The sequence below is a fragment of the Natator depressus genome, chromosome 16, assembly GCF_965152275.1.
Source record: "Natator depressus isolate rNatDep1 chromosome 16, rNatDep2.hap1, whole genome shotgun sequence".
Lineage (NCBI taxonomy): Eukaryota > Metazoa > Chordata > Testudines > Cheloniidae > Natator > Natator depressus.
Window position 1 is genome coordinate 23,207,009 of NC_134249.1, and position 19,643 is coordinate 23,226,651.

The following is a 19,643-nucleotide window of genomic DNA, read 5'->3' on the forward strand; positions in this document are numbered from 1 at the left end:
ACATTTTCCAGGTGTCTGTTCTGTTCAAGAAATGTGACCTCTACTGTAGTCAGGGAAGGCAGCTAAAAGGTTAAGAAACTATAGAAAGCCTTTAGCCCTTAGAAAGAAGAAGCCCTTTCAGCAAATACAGCAGACTGGAGCTAGCAGATATTTCCTGGGGCTCCCTTCATTTTACCTGGAAGGTATATTACTTCTATGCACACACCATGGCAGCAGCAAAGAGGCTGGCTGTAAAATGTTCAAACAGATGCTTAAACCGTTTTTCAGATTCATGCAGAGGGAGTATTACTTGGTCCTGGATAAGGCTAGAGTGAGCTTTGTACTGTTCACTTCACTCTGAGTCTCCCTATTGCATTATGGCTCCATTGTTAGACAGACCTTCTAAACATGCTGTCAGTGCATACCAGGCACTGTAGGAATTTACACCCCACACTAGTGCCTGTGTGAGTCCTGGTGTCAGATGTGATTTAACTGCATACAGTGCCTGTGATCAAAAGCATCCACTGAGATTCTGGTGCTGCACTAGGTCTATTTGGACGTGCCTGTTATAGCAGATTGTCTGACCAGAGGGCAGCATGAGATATGCCTGTTACTTCCAGCTAACCCTGGTTAAAGGGTTTAGAGGATTAGTAAAGGTGGAGCAAGTGTGATGAATTAAATTAGGCTTCCCTGTTAATGAAAATGGATGAAGCCTGGCTTAATGTCGCATCCAGAATAAGGCCAGGCAAAGATGTAAGGAGAACAACAACTCAAAGGGACAGAAGAAATCTGTACACAGAAACTGTTGCAGAGAGCTGTTGGGCCAGCTGCTGTTAGCCTCCAACAATGTCTTCTGAGGATAGGCGGCTGTCAGAGAATAGACTTCAGACTAGATCGTTGTGGCAATTCCTATGCAAAATGCATGTTCTGTAACATTCATCATCTTCATATGTAATCACAGCTTTGCTTGCCAGTTAACAGTGTGAACTGCCTGCACACTGCAAACGCAACAGAGCTCCTTCCTTCCCAGTGAGGAGTCTCTCATAACAAGATTTATTCCGGAAACAAAGGTAGTGGGATTGCTGTCTGAGAGGTTTCTTCCCATTGCCAATGCTCTCAGGAAATGTCTCACTCATCCAGAGCCTTGATGATAATTTCTAAATTTCTGGGATTAATTCACAAACATGTCAAGGAAGTCACTAACCTCCATCCAAGAAGCAACATGTGGAATTTGGGCTGGTCCTCTTCCCAAAGTAAATACAAGTCGGTAGCACTAATCTGTAGCATGCTATTACATTAATCCTAGGAAGTGAAGCTATTACTCTTACTACTTAACAATATTCTGTGTAATGCATTTGGAGCGATGCGATGATAAATAGTGAACCAAAAGCTGAGCTGACTTAACTGTTGCAGAGTCCCCCGAGGTCAAGATTTTGGTCCAGAACCTTTATAGGCCCCTGATCCTGCAGTTCACTGGAGCAAGACAGACCCCTATGCCTGTATGCTCATGTAAGAGTCTAACTGAAAGTTTCAAAGAAACTCCAGTTTTCACAGATATCCCCCATTTAGTTGTATTGCAGAGGGGCATGGATCAGCGTTCACATTGCACTCCCCGTCAGTACCCATCCCAAGCTGGGGACGCTAATGATTCAACCAGTGGACAAAATTCGGTGATGAATCCTAATCAGGTGCCACTGGAGGCATGTTGCACATGTGCTAAGAAGAAGAGGGAGTGGAATGTTGCTTGCAGCCATTGCAAAAGTGACTCTGACACTTGTCAGCCACAAAACAGAATTAAAGAAGTAAAATCTCTTATTTCTGACATCATGTGAAAAGTTGATGTAAAGAGCTGTTCAATGCCATTTGCAGTGCACAACAACAAACTTCATTGGTCCTGCAAAACCCGCAAACAATGCTACATATTCTTGTGTGCCATCCACTTGCATCTTTTCACTTAACAATTTGCATATATACAGATATAGCACCCTCTGGTAACAACTGCAGGATCAGGGCTTAATCTTGCTACTTAACCATTCAAAATCTGTGCTTTTTAAGGGGGCTTGACATGCAAGCAATCCAGATACCTCTAAGAAGTTAAATTCATGCACGTATCTAATCCAAATGACTGCTTCTCACATGTCTCCCACATCAGATCAATGTGAAACTGACTAGTCAGTTTGGATTGATGAGGCTGGGTGAAGTGCAGAAAGTAAGCCCCAGCAGCATGCATGACTTGTTGAAATTCTGTTCGAATGTCCGAAGGTGGCATTGGTAATAGCAGGACGTGGGATGTAGGCATTGTCTTTTTTAGGATTTTTAACCTGACAGTGCTGCTTACACATAGGGGGAAGATTCAGATACTTTGGGAAAAGCTCCCAGTTCTAAATAATCTTTCTCCAGAGAAGTAAGAACTCTCCCTGTTGCAAGGCAGGAAGAAACCACCGCCATGATCTGCCCAAACTTTTGGACCCTGCCAGGTCCTGATATAACAGGGAGATTCTGGCAGCTCAGTCTCTGCAGCTGTTTATGGGGAAAGATGGATCTTTGGCCCCCTGAGCCCAATGCCTAAAGTCAGTATGGACATCAGACTGCAGGACATGGCCTCCTCTGTGTCACTGGTGATCAGGAACATTTGTTGAGCAGGTGACTGGCAAAAGCTGTTTGTTGGCTGGTAAGGGGGTATTGGCGCAGAGGCATTGGTTGGGATGAAGACACTTGAAGTAAGTTGAGTGGTCAGGAAGAGGTTGTGAGAGGCTGCTCATTGGCATTCAGAAAGGTCAACATCTTCCTTCACTTTTATCCACTTAATCAGTTTTCTTCTATTGCTCTTACTTGTCATTCTTTTCCCTTTCTCTCTTGTTGGCTTCAATGAAATCACTCATGAGGGCAAGCGCTGCAGCAGCCTTTGTTTGCAAATATTGCAGAATGAACACACGCAATGAGATAACCGGGCAAGTGGAGGAATGAAACTTTCTGGATGAAATCGTGGGCCCAGTGAAGTCAATGGGAGTTTTGCAAAACTACCATTGATTTCAGTGGGGCCAGGATTTCACCCTCTGTGTCTGGGAAGCTTTCCATTTGTTGTTACCTGCGGTGGCTTAGTCAGTGGTAGATATACAGCTTTTCTTCATAATCCAGAAATGGAAAAATTCTCATTTGGGCCCTAATTGTGCCATCCCTGTGCAGGGAAATCTGTGGGATAGCACGGGGTGTGAGTGACGGCAGGGGCTTGTCCCGGTCCTCCCATTGTCAGAGGTAATGCTGTGGATCCTGCAGGGCATTACTGTAACACACTGAGTGAGAATACACTGTAGACGCATTCTTCTTGTCAGCACTGACAGAAGCCAGCTGGGGAGGTTTAGAGCAGGGCTGGATTAGATCTCACCACAGCGCAGGTCTCTTTATATTAGCTGGTTTCATTTCCAATCCCCTTTTGCCTGACCAGCACTGGGAGAGAGCTCACATATACTGTGTCCTTCCAGTCCAGACTTTCATTCTCCCCTCCCTATCCCACCCCCACCTTTCTTCCGTCACCGTCACAAATGTCTGCAAGGAATCTGCCATGGAACCTGTGCTGGTTCGTGTGATCGTGGGTGGAATTTATCTCCTAGCAGGTAATGACGGATACTTCAGTCAGTGCAACTTGGGGTGGGTGGGTGGTTACAGCTCAGGTTGTGTCGTTAGTGATAGCTGGAGACTTGGGGGGAGAAGGGCAAGAATTAACCAAAGAGGGAAAATTCTGTGTAAACAGGCACCTGGTTTTATTTTGTAAGGACCCAACATTTTGTTTAGGAAGCTTTATGGCCCAAGAGTTGTCGTGATGCTGGCAGCGATTGTGCTGAGCAATATGCTGGGAGCCGCACGCGTGACTTTGCTGTAACCCTGATTCCTCCTCTTTGCTGGGAGTGACTGAAGTTGGGATGTTGTAGGGTGCACTTTAGAATCACATGACGTCTTTCACACTTACTCTGTGAAACCTCTGCCTCTCTCGCTCTTCAACTGAATTTTTTTAAGGTATTAAAATTTCCTTTACTGAAAACAGTGGGACGTTTTTGGTTCAAAATAAAAACGCTGAGCTCTTCATTGCCCCCTGCACTACTGCCCACGCCCAGTCTCCCTGGCTAGAAGTGCCGGGTGGGAGAGAGGTCCAAACAGAGTGTTGCTATGGAAATGGCGGTAATGATGCAAACATAATTGTCATTGCAGGGCCCGGTTGTTGCAGCAAGTCTCTGTTTTATGTTGTATTGGAATAACAGGAGCTCTAATTAGGATGCACTGGGGAACGGCTGCTAGGAATGCAGCTGCCTGCTGGGGAGAGGGCAAGGCAGTGCTGGCTAGTAAATATCACTGCACTGGTACATGGTGCTTCCAGAATGGCTGGCAATACTCATACCCTTCATTAAGAGAAAGGGCCAGTTAATAGACCTCAGACTTTGGATATCTAGACATGTGATTTGCTAAATTTGAATCTCTCTTACTGTGTGTGTGTCCATCTGTCTTGCATACACATGTATGACAGGTATGATATATGCAGTTTAGTCCCAGGATATTAGAGAAACAAGGTGGGTGAGGTAGTATCTTTTATTGGACTGATTTCTGTTGTGAGAGGGAGCAGATATTATTTCACCCACCTTGTCTTTCTAGGTATGATATAACATTTAGCATGTATAACAAATTTTCAAAGCCACATTTAGAATTAGCTCTCACTGAGTCAGTAGCTCTGTTCAGCTCTCCTGGTGGGCACTGCCGATTTACTAACCCTGGCACCTGTCAGATAAAACCACTGATCAGATACCATGACAATAGTGCTTTAGAAATACCGAAGTGGCTCATGCATGGTAGGGCTAGAAAGACTCAGCGTTGCCATTTGAAAGCACTGGAAATTGGAGACTTTCAAAGCTGTAATAAGAGTGTGCGTGTATGTTTTGTTTAGTGTCTCTGGTTTATGTAGTCATTACCTTGAACACTCTTGAATTAACCAAAATATTTTAAAGTAGTGGTAATTGTCCTGACAACTTTGAAAGTCTCTGATTTCTAAATGGCTGCTTCCTCTTATATTTGTTAGTTGGTCCTTTTATTTATATTAAGACACTTAATGATTTTCTTATCTAATTAAAGAGAGCTACAAGATCAGAGTATATTTTATAATATGCCGTCTTTTCCTTTATTATTTATGGATATTTCTCTGGGCTCTAGCATCAGGTGCTCAGAGGGAACACAGCAAAATCTGCAAGTGTAAAAAGTACCTCTTTTTGCAACATGGAATTAAGTTCTGTTCTCTTAACACCTGAAATGGAACATTTGTGCTCACAGGTTACCCTGTGCTCCTCCTTTAAGAATACAACTGAAAGTTTAAAACAGAATTTTAAAAAAAGTCCCTTCCAGTATGATTACAAAGACACACAACCATCCCGTCTGGAGAAATCTGGGATACCAGGTATAGTCCAGGAAATGGTCTGCATCTTTCTCTCTGCTATAATGGCCCAAAGCAAAAGTCTTGTTATTTCCGGAGTGGGGTGATTTCCTTCTCTTTGCTATTTGCGTTCCTGGCTGCATTAACACTGAATCATTCACAGCCAAAACACAAAACTTAAACCCCTCTGGTGAGCTGCAGTTAGCATCTAGGAAGAAGACAGCAAGGGAATTCTTTCCCCTGCAGCTGACTATGGTTTGTTAAATCTAGCATCACCAGAGTCTGATAATCTGGAGGATGTTCAGGAAAGATGACAAATTTATCAGCAGACTAGAGGGGATGACATAGCCAGACCCTCCTAAGTGACAGTAGATGGGGAGAGGGCAGAGTAGCTATCAGTCTCAGGGTGTAAACGCCAAGGAGGGAGAGGCGTTACTTAGAGTGTATGCGGAGGTACAGTAAGCGCAGAGGGATGAACTGGTAAGTGAGGCGGTACATTGGTTTCCATGAAATATTTGTTCCATTGAGATGGAAGCTCTGGAACAGTCTCCCCTATCGTGGGATGTTTTAAAACTAGACTGGCCAAAGCAGTAGCCATATGCTCCATTGGCCCCTAAAGGAGGGGGATGAATTAAACATTGTTTCATAGGCCTTGCCTCTCTCCTGCCTGTGGCTGTTTGCAAGCAGGGGTGATGACAATGATGGTGATCTGTTTTTTGTTCCTCTACTAAGAGCTGCCCTATGACTCCACAGCCAGCACATCTTTCTCTCTCTGCACATGTGCTGCTAGGTCTGCCAGGCACCAGCCACAGCCAGCCAAGATGTATCAAAATCTGAAGTGGCAACTACTTCTCCTTCACCCACTCCAAACAAAACAGACCAGGAATCAAAACATGTGTCCCGGGGGAGCGCTCAGCATTTAATTAGCCACAAACTTGGGGCTGCGCACTCACTGCGGGGATTAATTTGCCACCTGGTGTGGAGAGCTCACACCACAGGTGTCATCTGGGAGTCTAGCAAATAGGACAAACAGGCTTTCCTGCTGCTGTCTTAATGTGGAGGTTCCCAACGCTGAGAAGAGAGCCAACTGGGGGTGAGTTCTGCATGGGGAAATGGAGCTGTCGCCCACTCAGAGAGAGCAGCCAGCCAGCTTCTCCACTCTCTGCTTCTCAGAGACCAGACCCCACTGCATCTTTGTCTGCTACCTACAATGCTGGTCTCTGCTGACCACAGCCCTGGTAGTCACCATGCAGCCTTCTGCAAGCAGGCCTTGACTGGCTTGAGCACCCCTTGCAACCTGATATCCAGTCCTGGTGGGCAGCAGCCTGAACTCCATGCTGGGCCTAATAATCATTTCTCAGTTTGTTCAACAGCCAGGCCTCTTGCCTTAATTGTGCCTCTGCTAATTAATGTGCCTCTGCCACTTCACCATAATCCTGACCAAAGACTCCCCGTCTTTTCCTGTCCTGGGCTTCTTCAAGGCAGGCGCTGTCCATCACACCCTGCTTTGTGCTGGCTCGTTCCACTCAGTTCCTGCTGCAACTCCTCTGTTAAAATCCCCACGGATGGATATTGATTTTCCACCTGCCACACACACTCTCCCTCTTCCTCCTCAGCGGAAGTACCTGGACCCTGCATGGCACGGCCGTCGCTACGTGCCTAGATCAACACCCTCCCCCAAAGTCAAGTGGAGGAAGGGTGCTGACCTGTCTGTGTAGAAATGCTTCTGACACCAGTGGCCAACTCAGAAGCAGTTCTGAATCTTCCCACCAAGTTTTGCTGCAGGGCAGTGGTCCTCGTTAAAATGCAGCACTTGGCCACAGTTACAATGCAGAGCAGTCCCCCTATGAATTATCTCAGAGACCACTAGCTGGTAATGGTGGATCAGTGCTGGCTTGATGGTGCCCACAGAACCAGTTTAGCTGAACAGACCCGAGCTTTCCCGAGCCTCCAATCCCTGCCATCCTACTTTCCAGATCTGTAAGGTTTACACCCTTGGATCCGCATTGACGTACAGTTTGGAAAGACATGGGTGATGTTAAATCTGAAGTATGACTGATGGATTGGCATCTCTTCGGCAACAGATGAATGCTTGGTCTGAAGGGCCATAGGAGACCTATCCCGGGAGGACCTGAAGGGAGTAAACTAACTCAGCTAGTTTGGGGGACACTAAATGTTTTGAGGTTTACTGCAAGACACTGCTGGGGACTATGTCACTGAACTGGCACAGGGATTCAAGAAACCCCATTTCTTTGCTGAGATCTATATTACTGGTCCAGTTCTTCTGCTCCTAATGCAGCACCTCCATCTCCCCTCAGCTCTCACCCTCAGGCTACTATTTAATCTCTTCATCATGTGCTTTAATGGCTTTTCTTTTTAAATGTCATTTGTTTTCATTCACTTCCTTTGTGCTTGGATTCCTTCTTTTCCTTGTTGCCATCCTTGCTAGCTGGACTCTGTGTAATGCATTTAGATCTGGATAATCCATACTTGGCTTATCCGTGTGGCTGTCTCTGAAGATTAGCAGAAACCAATGTTACGGGCTTGATGAACAGTGGACGGGCATCTAATCAAAGAATGTTTTTTCTTCATCAGTCTGAAGACACTATGATGGCAGATCTGGTTGTAATCTCTGCTAACCTCTCCATGTTCTACTGGGATGTGGTTAGTATCTGTAGGATAAAGTGCAATGGCTTTTTACCCTACTGACTTCAGTGAGACTGTACAATGTTGAATTTGGCCCAACACATGCCTTTGGGGCATATATTTATTTCTTCTTTGGTGGTGAATTGAACTTCATGAGTGTTTATGACCAGGGTTGTTTTAGGAATTATTGGATTAACTCTTCCATTTTGTTTCCATTTACTTGCCTGCATAGTTTTGTATTGTGGTGCTTTGTGCACTAAGTGTCTGGTTTAAATGCACTGAATTCTTGTTGTGATTAGTTTCAGAGTAACAGCCGTGTTAGTCTGTATTCGCAAAAAGAAAAGGAGGACTTGTGGCACTTCATCGGATGAAGTGAGCTGTAGCTCACGAAAGCTCATGCTCAAATAAATTGGTTAGTCTCTAAGGTGCCACAAGTACTCCTTTTCTTTTTGTTGTGATTAATCTTTTTACTAATTTTCATAGAGACAATGAAAAGTACAAAAAGGTAAATGATTTACAGATTGTGGATGTGCCAAATACGGCATGTTTCATGGGGTGTCCAATAGAAAATTGCAGTTGTGCAATTTTACAACCCATCAACGCTGCAAAACCAGACAGTACTACATAGATATCACATAGGGTGAGGGTTACAGTAATAAAATAGCAAACGTACATGAAGAGGGAGGGGTGGGAGGAGGGTAGAGGAGGAGGGATTAAGTGGAATAGAAATCTGGCATTCTCTGAGCAGTCTCTGTGGTTTTTATTCAAAATTTATTTAGAAATGGGATCCAAATACTTTGATTTCATTAACTGATCTCTATGGCAATAGGCTTGTCTTTCTTTGGTTGCTAATTCAGACGGGTCCATATATCACTGTTCTATTCTGTGCATAAACCTACTCTTCCATTTGTGTAAAATCACATACTTGGTGATCACTGTATCTCCAAAATCCAGCTGCTCCTTGGTGGCCTGAGAGTGGTTTCACTGTATGGCAATGATCCAAGGTGCTGACTTCAGTGGGGGCTGATGCTGTGACCAATTTGCTGCTTTGGGAGAGCAAACCCTAATCACATAAGAACGGTCATACTGGGTCAGACCAAAGGTCCATCTGTCTTCCGACAGTGGCCAATGCCAGATGCTTCATGGGGAATGACCAGAACAGGTAACTGTCAGGTGATCCATCCCCTGTCACCCATTCCCAGCTTCTGGCAAACAGAGGTTAGGGTTACCATCCCTGCCCATCCTGGCTAATAGCCATTGATAGACCTATCCTCCATGAACTTCTCTAGTTCTTTTTTGAACCCCATTATAGTCTTGGCCTTCACAACATCCTCTGGCAAAGAGTTCCACAGATTGATTTTGCATTGTATGAAGAAATACTTCCTTTTGTTTGTTTTAAACCTGGTGCCTATTAATTTCATTTGGTGACCCCTAGTTCCTGTGTTATGAGGACTAAACACTTCCTTATTTATTGTCTCCACACCAATCATGATGTTACAGACCTCTATCATGTCCCGTCCCCCACTTAGTCATCTCTTTTCCAAGCTGAAAAGTCCCAGTCTTATTAATCTTATTAATCACCTACAATAAGATCCTGTTTCTTACTCTGTTTCTCAGGTGTGGAATGTACTGTCAATATCGATGAGTGCAAGGATGGCCCATGCGAGAATGGAGCTACCTGTAAGGATGCCATTGCTGACTTCTTCTGCTACTGTGCCCCTAGTCAGGATGGCATCATATGGGGAGGGAAGAACTGCTCTGTTGAGCTTACTGGGTGCCAGACGCATGCTTGCCAAAACGAGGCCTTGTGCATCCCAACATACCAAGCTGAGACCCATGGACACCTTTGCCAGTGCCAGCCTGGTTTCTACGATGCCAAATGCTCAACGCCAACCACATTTTCCTTCAGTTCCCGAGGGTATATCTTCATTGATATGCCCATGAATAATAATCGGAGCAGGACAGATGTGGCAGGGGACTACCTGGCCACGGTGTCTCTCCGGTTCCGAACCACCTTGCCTGATGCCATCCTCTTCTACCGAGGCAATGAAGCAGAGTATCTGTTCCTGGAGCTCTCTGATGGCATGCTGCATGTGGGGCTGAGGAGAGACAATACTGAATCCTCTTTGCCCTTGAAGGGGCTGAGGGTTGATGACGGCCAGTGGCACAAAGCTGAGGTTCTTCTGCAGGACTCTCTACAGTTAAAGCTGTGGCATAAAGCTTGCGACACAGGAGTCTGCCTGCAGGGCTTTCCTACTACAGATGGTACCGCTTCTCTCTCACCTGCCTTCCTAAAAACTTACATCGGGGGAGTTGATGGAGACTCGACAGCTAACAATACGCGGAGCCGGGAGAGTTTCATCGGCTGCCTGGAGGACCTGCAGATTGATTATCAGGCTATTCTTCCCTGGGATATCCCCCACCATGAATCCTCCTCAGTGGAGCTGGGCTGCAACAGGACAGAATGGTGCCACTCCCAGCCCTGTTCTCAGAGAGGCCTGTGTGTAGACCTCTGGGCAACCTTTAGGTGTGACTGCTCTAGGCCTTATGAAGGCCAGACTTGTTCACATGGTAAGTGTCAAATGATGGCAGCTGCCAACTCCTCTGGTGATGAGCGATCTAGAGACCTCAAGTGACACTGGCCTTGGAAGCAACAGCAATTTCTGCTAGACCAGGGTCGGAACTGAAATTGAACCCTCTGTAAATAGACTTTCTATCAAATCCTCTTTATGTTGTGACTAAACAGAGCCGGCCCCTGCTAGAATGATTGTCAGTTACATGGTATAAATATCATTGCAGCCAGAGCCAGATACCCTGACCACCTCTTTGCACCAGATCACAGCACATTGCAGAAGGGCAGTGAAGCCTTTTCACTAGGAAAAACTGTTACTTGCCCATCTCAAATTCAGGGTGAAAAGGAACATGTATTTGTAGATAAAATGCTCAGTGCTAAAGGTAACTGTTTTGTTGGAAATCTGAGCTGAGATTATTCCTGATGCATTTTCACAGTCTTGCAGGGCATGGATTAATACTGTTGTCAGTTTCTGGTTTCACTCCCATTCTCTAAAAGTAGCAAGTACAAAAATTCCTGTAAAGTTGTGGGGGCTGGGAATTTTAAAAGCAGCTTTGTAGATTAAAATTTCCCAAATTAATGTGCTATGTGTCAGGGGCCATGATACATGCTCTCTTCCTTGGTGTGCCATGTATGTATGAGTTACTGTCCCGAGGCAGGAGAGACACTCACCTGCTTTCTGTGAATATTTCATACCATAAGCTTTTGGCACTTGCCTTTCCCAGAGTCTCTAGGAACGGGGTCCAGTCCTGTGATACACAGTGGAAAGCAAGTTTGAAAGAGAAGTCATGCAAGGGTAGGAGCTCAAAACATCCCCAAGCCACCTGCATTGCCCTGCCTTACAGAACTGATGTGTCTTTCCTTTCCCTTCCAGAGTACCCAGCAGGAACGTTTGGCTTGGAGAATTCCTCCAGCTTTGCTTCCTTTACAATTGCTGATAATCTTGGTGCAAACTTCAGTGTTTCCTTTTTTATCCGTACTCTGAAGCCAAGTGGCCTAGTGCTGCAAATCAGCAATGGGACTGACCCCTGCCTCACTGTGTACCTGAAGAGTGGCCAGCTCCAGATAGCAACACCATATGCAAATGCTGTGACTTTCTCAGAAAACCTGGCTGATGGGAGGAGATATATGGTAACTCTCACCTTCCAAGGAGGAAGAGTTCAAGTCAGCCATTCAGACAGAGATGTGGAGCTAGGGCAGCTGGCAGTGATGCCTCTTGTAGCTGGTTTTGAGATGTCTGTCGGTGGACTTCCTCACCAAGACCATGTGAGCACATGGGGAGGATATTTTAAAGGGTGTCTTCAAGATGTCCAGCTCAACAACCACCGAATGGAGTTCTTTCCTGCTCAGGCTGAGAACTACAGTCTGCCACAAAAGGTGTACATGGGACAAACCACTAACCTCGCACCGGGCTGCATCTCTGATGACACCTGCAAGGTAGGGACTCTCACTGCTTTCTGCATATGTGCATGGTTGTTTATTACAAGCAAGCCTCTGTGGCTGTACAGCAGTTTGGCTGTTTCACTGGTGTGATTTCAGGAAAAACGCGAGTGTTTAACTGTTGAAGGAGAAAGCGCAAAGCCCGCAAACATTCCACATCCAATCCATCTCCTTCACATACTTCTACCCACCACTCCCTCCAGAGCTGACATCCACACCCAATGCATACAACAGTCCAAAACCACCTCCATCCTGCAAACACACTGAGCAGTCCACCTCTTCTTTATCCCCATGCCCGATCTATGCACCCCAAACAACACAACTCTACCAACATACACCCTATCCTTTAACCTTCTCAACCCTCCACCCCCCAAATACGCTCTCGCCTCCGGCCCACAGTGCTCCATCTCTTTAACAATAATTGAGTCTCTCAGTACCATCGGGGGGTCAGGATGTGTCTGATGGGGGACTCTCTCTCCTTCCTGCTGTATGTGAAGGGTGCTAGGCTGTGCTCCCGCTGCTGCCTCTCCCAACTCTGCCTGCATTCACTGCACCTGTTGCAGGAAGCTATTGCCACCTCTCGCTGCTCTGCTTCTGCTGGTGGGAGTGTCACCCTGGAAACAGCTGCTTGTGTTGTTTTCAGGGACTTTTGCAACTTGCCTCCTATGTTTCTCACACTTCCTTCTGCGCCTCACAGTTTTGTTTTCACCTGCACCTGTGAACTCCAGCGAAGTGATTTTAGTTGGTTATAATTAGCCACTCTTCACACAGCACTTTGGAAAGGGAATGTGCTATATAGGTGCTAAGGGTTATTATTATGATGTGCTGTGTTCAGATGCCAGTGAACATCAATGCTTCAATTAAAGGAGTTTTAATGGAACCTTCAGGGATTGGCACCTTCTCTATTTGTTTTAAATGACTTAGAATTGGCCTTTAGCTCATGATGACTATTCTCAACTGCATGTAATTAATCAGCAATTACCTAGCACCATGAGGTTTCCTGATCCACCAATAGCCAGTGTTTCTTTGCAATCTTCATGCTATCAAAGGACTGGGCAGCAAAGGAGAGGCTGTGTCAGAAGAGAAGGCCCTAATTTCCTATGAGAGGTGTAGTATGGAACATGTCTTGCCTCTGTTTGTTTTTGATCTGTAACCATGAGTTCATCCAGGTCCTACTCCATGACGCTTTTCTCATCTCTGCGCCTTAGTGCATTTATTTCACAGGGTGACTTATTAAAACCAAGAACTGTGAGTTTTTGTAGGAGTTAGGCTATAGAGAGCTACACAGCTGTTTGCTTTGATTTGAACACACAAAGACCAAATTAAAAAAAGATGTTAATTCAAAGGTGGTAGGCTCTGGTAGGTAATCAACAGCATAGCCCATAACAAAACAAGAACAGCAGATTAGAGCTGATTCTCCCCTGCCCACCAATAACTAAACATAATCTCCTTGTATCAGATCCCACAGAGACCCAATTTCCCCCCAAAGCACAACATACTCCAAACACCTGCTCAAGTAGATGAGATTTGCAGCATCACCTGAAGGTCAGCAAATACAGACTGTTTTGCATCAAGGGAAGGAGTGAATTCTAAAGTTAGGAGGTCCCCACAGGGGCCAGCAGCTCTCTTATAAACTGAGGAAACTCATTTTTGAGTTATCACAGCTGCAGCAGGGCCTGGGGGGAGAGGAAAGATCCCAGCTAGGTGTTGGTTTCAGAGGATATTTCTGTTGTCTCCAGCTCATTGTTCTTATCAGCATTACTGCAATATCTCCCCTCCCCAATTCAAACACCATTAATGCAAGTCTTGAATGTCACATTTCCCTCCACCAAACTCCATTTCTTTTATCCAAAGATGAACCATCCTCCTCCTAAATATACGCTCTCCTGTTTTTCAGTCTGGACCATGTCACAATGGTGGCACATGCACTATCACCTGGAATGACTTCAGTTGCAGTTGTCCAGCAAATTTCACTGGGAAAACCTGTGAGGAGAGAGTCTGGTGTGCAAGTGACCCTTGTCCCACAGCCACTTCCTGCGTGGATGTTCCAGCAGGATACGTATGTAAGTGCTGTCCTCCTGATTATGTGCAGGAAAAGGCTTTATAGCTGGCTGTCTTCAATTAGTCAGTATTTCCAGTTATCACAGTTGCCATAACTGCCATAAGCACTTGGAAAACTAAAGGAATGCAGAGAGAGGAGCTCAGCTCAGCAAACTAAGAATGCAGCATGCTGTATGCTGTCTCAGGTCTGTGCTCCAGACGGATTTGTCACCTAGAATGTAATAGTGAAGAAAGAGTGCTTAAGCATTTTCTTTTTGCTACTTTAACTTTCACCCTCTTAGGGAAGAGAGACAATTGTCCATTTCTGGCACTGATTACAACGATGCTAAAGTGCAATCAGTGTAAGGATCAGCCCTTTTCACTTAATGTTCTGCCAATTCCAGAACAGGTTATTTCCAGGTTATTTCGCAGAGCAGGACTCTTACCCTTGTGTATGACAGCAGCTTCTGAGTCAGCTAGGAGATAACCACAGCAGCAAGATGGAGAAGGCCAGTTAGATCATCTTGGCCTCATGAGAGATTTCCTAGACAGGAAGCCAATCATAGCTAAGAGCTTTAATGTCACCAGCTGCTAAGGCTTTAAAATATAGGATGAGATGCAAATCCCACCTCTTCACCCCGCATACCAGGGTACTAATGGAACAGAGTCTTCCAGGAGTTTGCCACGTGGCTCTTATCAAATGTGACACTTAATGTCCCTCAAATCCCTATGGCTGTCTGTCTTCTAATTTCAGGTCTGGCTAATGCAACATTTCATGGCAATGCTGCCATTGAATTCACCACCAATGCTTCAGTCACCAGAGCTCTCAACAGCCTCCACCTAGACTTCAAAACCAGGGACGAAGATGCCATTTTGCTTTGGGCTACTGAAGAGGTGGACTCCCTGCAAATTGCCATTCAGAACTCCACTCTGCTTGTGGATATTAGAAGTGGGAACAGCATTGAGGGGGTCAGTTTCCTGAGTCAGACACCCGTTGCGGATGGCTTCTGGCACAGGGTCACTCTGTCTATGGAAGAGCCGTCTGCGCTGTCTTCACGGTGGCTAGTTCATTTGGATGCTTCTGTGAACATGACTCTCCAGGGGAATGCTGGGAACCTGGACTTCTTAAAGAACAATGTGCTGATTGTACTAGCTGAGAACTTCACAGGCTGCCTTGGCCATGTGAACATAGGGGGAGTATATCTGCCATTCACTGGCACGCTCTCCTACCCTCAGACAGAGCAGTTTCTGCAATCTAGCAGGGGGCACGTCCAGCTGGGCTGCATTGGGGCTGATGTGTGTGCTTCAAGCCCTTGCCTCAATGCGGGCACTTGTGAGGATCTGTTTAACTCCTTCCGGTGTGCCTGCATTGCCGGATGGGAGGGGCCTCTGTGCGAGTCTAACATAGATGACTGCAAGTCCAGCCCGTGCATCCATGGGGACTGCGTGGACTCAGTGGCAGATTTTCAGTGTGACTGTTTCCGGGGATACATTGGGAAGAAGTGTAACATCAATGTGGACGATTGCATACGACACCAGTGCTTAAATGGAGGGACCTGTGTCGATGGGGTTTACAGCTACTCCTGCGAGTGCCCAGCTCAGTACTCAGGACCTCGCTGCGAGTAGGTACCCTTCTTGGTTTACTGGGGATAAAGTAGCATCCAGGTGTCTTGGATTTTACCATATCAAGATGTTGAAAAAATATTCTGGTGCTGAAAGGTCAATGATGAGTGAGACGTACTGTCAGTCTGTGACCGGCAGGTGTCTAGAAGGCTTGGCATATTTTGCGTACTGTGGCCCTGATCCCGTAAGGTGCTTATTGCCATTTGGAAGGTGCTGGGCAACCTCCAATTCTGTTGAAGGCTGCTCAGCACCTTGGAACAAGAAGGGCCATTCTTCAATAGTGACATCTACATGATAAATTGCAGAACCATGTGGTAAAGTGCATTTATCGTGCATGTCTTGCCACCTCACCTACAGTCTATCCACAAATCCATCTCCTGCAGGACTTATTCTAACATTCCAAACCTCTGAGCAGATTCAGACAGTTGCCTTTAAAGTAAACAAACAAGAAGAGCCTGCTAGAGAGAGGTTTCCTTCCTTCCTTCCTCAAAAAATAACTCACCTTCTCAGCCCTCCAGTTCCACAATTCCGAGGCTCAGGACAGGAAGTATTCAATGATGCACCATGGAGAGGTTCTAGAATCATAGAAATGTAGGAGTGGAGTGGACCTTGAGAGGTCACCAAGTCCAGCCACCTGTGCGAGGCAGGACCAAGTAAATCTCAATGATCCCTGCTGGGTATTTGTTCAACCTGTTCTTAACAATCTCCAATGAAGGGAATTCCACAACCTCTCTTAGAGGCCTATACCAGAGCTTAACTACCCTTCTAGATAGAAAGTTTTCCCTCATAGCTAACCTAAATCTCCTTTGCTGCAGATTAAGCCCATCACCACTTGTCCTGCTTTCAGTGGTCATGGACAACAGTTGGTCACTGTCCTGGTTATAACAGCTCTTAACACATTTGATGACTGTTATTGGTTCCACCCTCGGTATTCTTTTCTCAAGACTAAATGTGTCCAGTTTTTTTTAAACCTTTCCTCTGGACTCTTCAATGTGTCTGCATCTTTCCTAAAGTGTGGTGCTCAGAACTGGATGCAGTATTCCAGATCTCACCATAGCCGAATAGAGCTGGACAATTGTCTCCTCTTACAACACTCCTGTTAATACAGCCCAAACAATGTTAGCCTTTTTTGCAAGCTTCTCACATTGCTGACTCTTATTCAATTTGTGACTCAATATAGCACCCAGTAGATAGGGGGTGTGTGTGTGTGTGTGTGTGTTTATCCCCCTGTATTGAACAGGATCCCATTCCTTGAAACACACAAGCATCTCCAGTAATGACAATGAACTTCAGATCAATCCATTAGAAAGAACATGGTACTTACTTATGCATGGCTCTTGGTGACTGTAATGGAATTGTCCCTCAGGAGTGTGTGGTGGAGCATTGTTTTTCTGTATTTTGCTTTTTAATTGATGACTCAAGCATCTCAGGCATTTGAGGAACTCCCAGGGCCTTTGATTCATAAAGTGAGCCTGCCATCTGAGCCTGTAGCATGAGTGGCAGCAGGGTTGAGAGCTGCACTTTTGGAGCAGATAGCAAATTTTGTTGTTAGTTTAGATAGACTCCAGCAGTTTTTAGAAGTGAAAGAATGTTTCTAATGAACAAAAGAACTAGAAAACAATGGTGTTATGTAGACAGGATACTAGAGCACTGAGACTTGATAAACAAATACACAATTGAACTTTATCGATCACACCTACACTAGGACTCCTAAAAATGTGAAGACCGTTTGCCAGCATTTTAACCACTCTGTCTTCTAGTCCTTCTGTGAAGAGGAGGGGTTGGTCAATGTGGTAGTGGTGCCCTGTAGCCACTTGCGCTCCCAACATTGCCATGACGAGTAGAGCTGCATCAGCGTTAGCAAGATTGGGAAGTTTTAGGGGGGAAATCCTAATGCTGACGTAGCCTAGGAGAATTTGCATAGCACTGCAAAATCCTATCCCAGCATTCTCTGGGCTGAGTGTAAAACCATGGATGGGCTCTCAGAGGCTTGTCTTATCTGTGGTTGTTCCAAACTGCTGGTCAGGAATATCTCTTGCCCACTACTCCAGTGTGCTATTCCTCCTTTCCCTCAGTAATAGCTGACATTCCTGCTCCTTTGAATAGGACAGTTTTAATGTGTGTGGTTGTGGTTTTGCCAGATGGCCGTTCCCACCTCAACAGTGCGGCAAAAACTTCACCTGTCTGAATGGAGGCAAATGTACCAGTGGGACATGGGGAGCCAACTGCACCTGCAAGCCGGGCTTCACCGGAAGGAAGTAAGAAGTGCCGTTCCCTGATGCTGCCTGCAATTGCAAATGATACTAGTGCCAAAGCATCACATTTCCCACAGTGGAGACTGTTGGAGCAGGCTGGCAAATACTTTTCATCACAGTTATTTGTCCCCCCACACTATTGAAATGATTACTCCTAAATTTTCACGCAGCCATGCTGTGGAAGAGGCAGTCCTGAGGCATGGTAATGGTATTGAGCATCCTCCCAGAATGTGTGCTCTTCCTTCATTTTTGAAATGTCTGTGTTTTGCATGCCATAGTTAGAGCCAGCACGTGTAGTGATAACAATGGTGATGTAAATTCAGGTGAATAGTGATGCTGACTGCTGTGTTAGAGGGGGAAACCCAGCATGGGCCACCCAACTACAGGGAATTGCCTCAAACCCAAAGATCACCATTTCGCAACAGAAACTGCAAACATTTGTTTACGTTTGTCCATCCTCTGCTCTTTCAAACGCTGACCTCGATGGCCACTCGCCTCGCTGGAGTTCAGTGCCTAACCCAAAGCGCTCCGCTGGCTTTTTCTCAGCCGGAGATAGTGGAAGGAAATGAGTGTGAATGGGTGAATTTTTCAAACTGTTGTGCCTTTTGGAAGTAATTACTGCAAGGTCCTATAGGCCAGTGGTTCTCAACCAGGGGTACGTATACCCCAGGGGGACACAGAGCTCTTCCACGGGGTACATCAACTCATCTAGATATTTGCCTAGTTTTACAACAGGCTACATGAAAGGCACTAGTGAAGTCAGTACAAACTAAAATTTCATGCAGACAATGACTTGTTTATACTGCTCTATGTACTATATCAGTGTTTCTCAACCAGGGGAACGTGATTTATTTTTATAATTATAAGGTAAAAATGAGAAAATAAGCCGTTTGTCAGTAGCAGTGTGGCTGTGACACTTCTGTATTTTTATTTCTGAGTTTGTGAGCTAGTAGTTTTTAAGTGAGGTGAAACTTGGGGTATACAAGACGAATCAGACTCCTGAAAGGGGTACCAGTAGTCAGGAAAGATTGAGAACCACTGCAATAGAGCCTTTGACACCAAAGGACAATTCTGTAGGATCAAAGTGTGTCCTGGAGCACATTATTTTAGTTAATTCTAATACCTTTCCCCCTCCAGATGTCAAATTAACATCAATGAGTGTGATCCAAACCCGTGCCAGAATGGAGGGACATGCCAGGACTCTGTGAACAAGTACGAGTGTGTGTGCAGCGCCAGCTACACCGGAGAGCGCTGTGATGTTGATGTAAGCAGGTTCTTTCCCCCTCTTGTTAGCGTCAGGTCTGCTCTCTCCTTCTATGCTAGCTGCTTAGGTTGTGAGGAGTGAGCAGGAGAGGCAGTTTGGCCAATATGAGGCAGGGTGAGCCCGCTGATTTTGGGATATCAGTGGAATATCCTTCATTCCTTGACACATTTCATATTCCTACATGAATCTGGCTAAGGGAATTTCAACTAACACACAGAGAGCAGGCTGGAGAGTAAAGTGCACTGTTTGGCAACACTGTAGCATGAATATTACACTTGGGGGGGAGGAGGGTTCTAGATTTCCAGCATTTTAAATAAATGTAGCAGATACTTTTCTGAGTGTGTACTGGCTTATCTGGACACTGTGGCTGTTGTCTGTTAGCTTCTCCTCAGGTTGCACCAATCTCTGGGC

The 19,643-nt window shown here is 45.6% G+C and overlaps 1 protein-coding gene across 3 annotated transcripts in view; it reads left to right on the forward strand.

Moving 5' to 3' along the window:
* The window catches only part of CRB2 (crumbs cell polarity complex component 2), a 57,002-nt gene that overhangs the window by 28,856 nt on the left and 8,503 nt on the right, over nt 1–19,643 (forward strand). For 2 of the 3 annotated variants that reach the window (XM_074973741.1, XM_074973743.1), the window contains exons 7-12: nt 9,656–10,609; nt 11,485–12,047; nt 13,948–14,113; nt 14,845–15,712; nt 17,855–17,971; nt 19,106–19,232. In XM_074973741.1, the coding sequence (XP_074829842.1) occupies nt 9,656–10,609; nt 11,485–12,047; nt 13,948–14,113; nt 14,845–15,712; nt 17,855–17,971; nt 19,106–19,232 (2,795 nt within the window). The remainder of the gene's footprint in view (nt 1–9,655; nt 10,610–11,484; nt 12,048–13,947; nt 14,114–14,844; nt 15,713–17,854; nt 17,972–19,105; nt 19,233–19,643) is intronic. The other variant, XM_074973744.1, reaches the window with a different exon arrangement.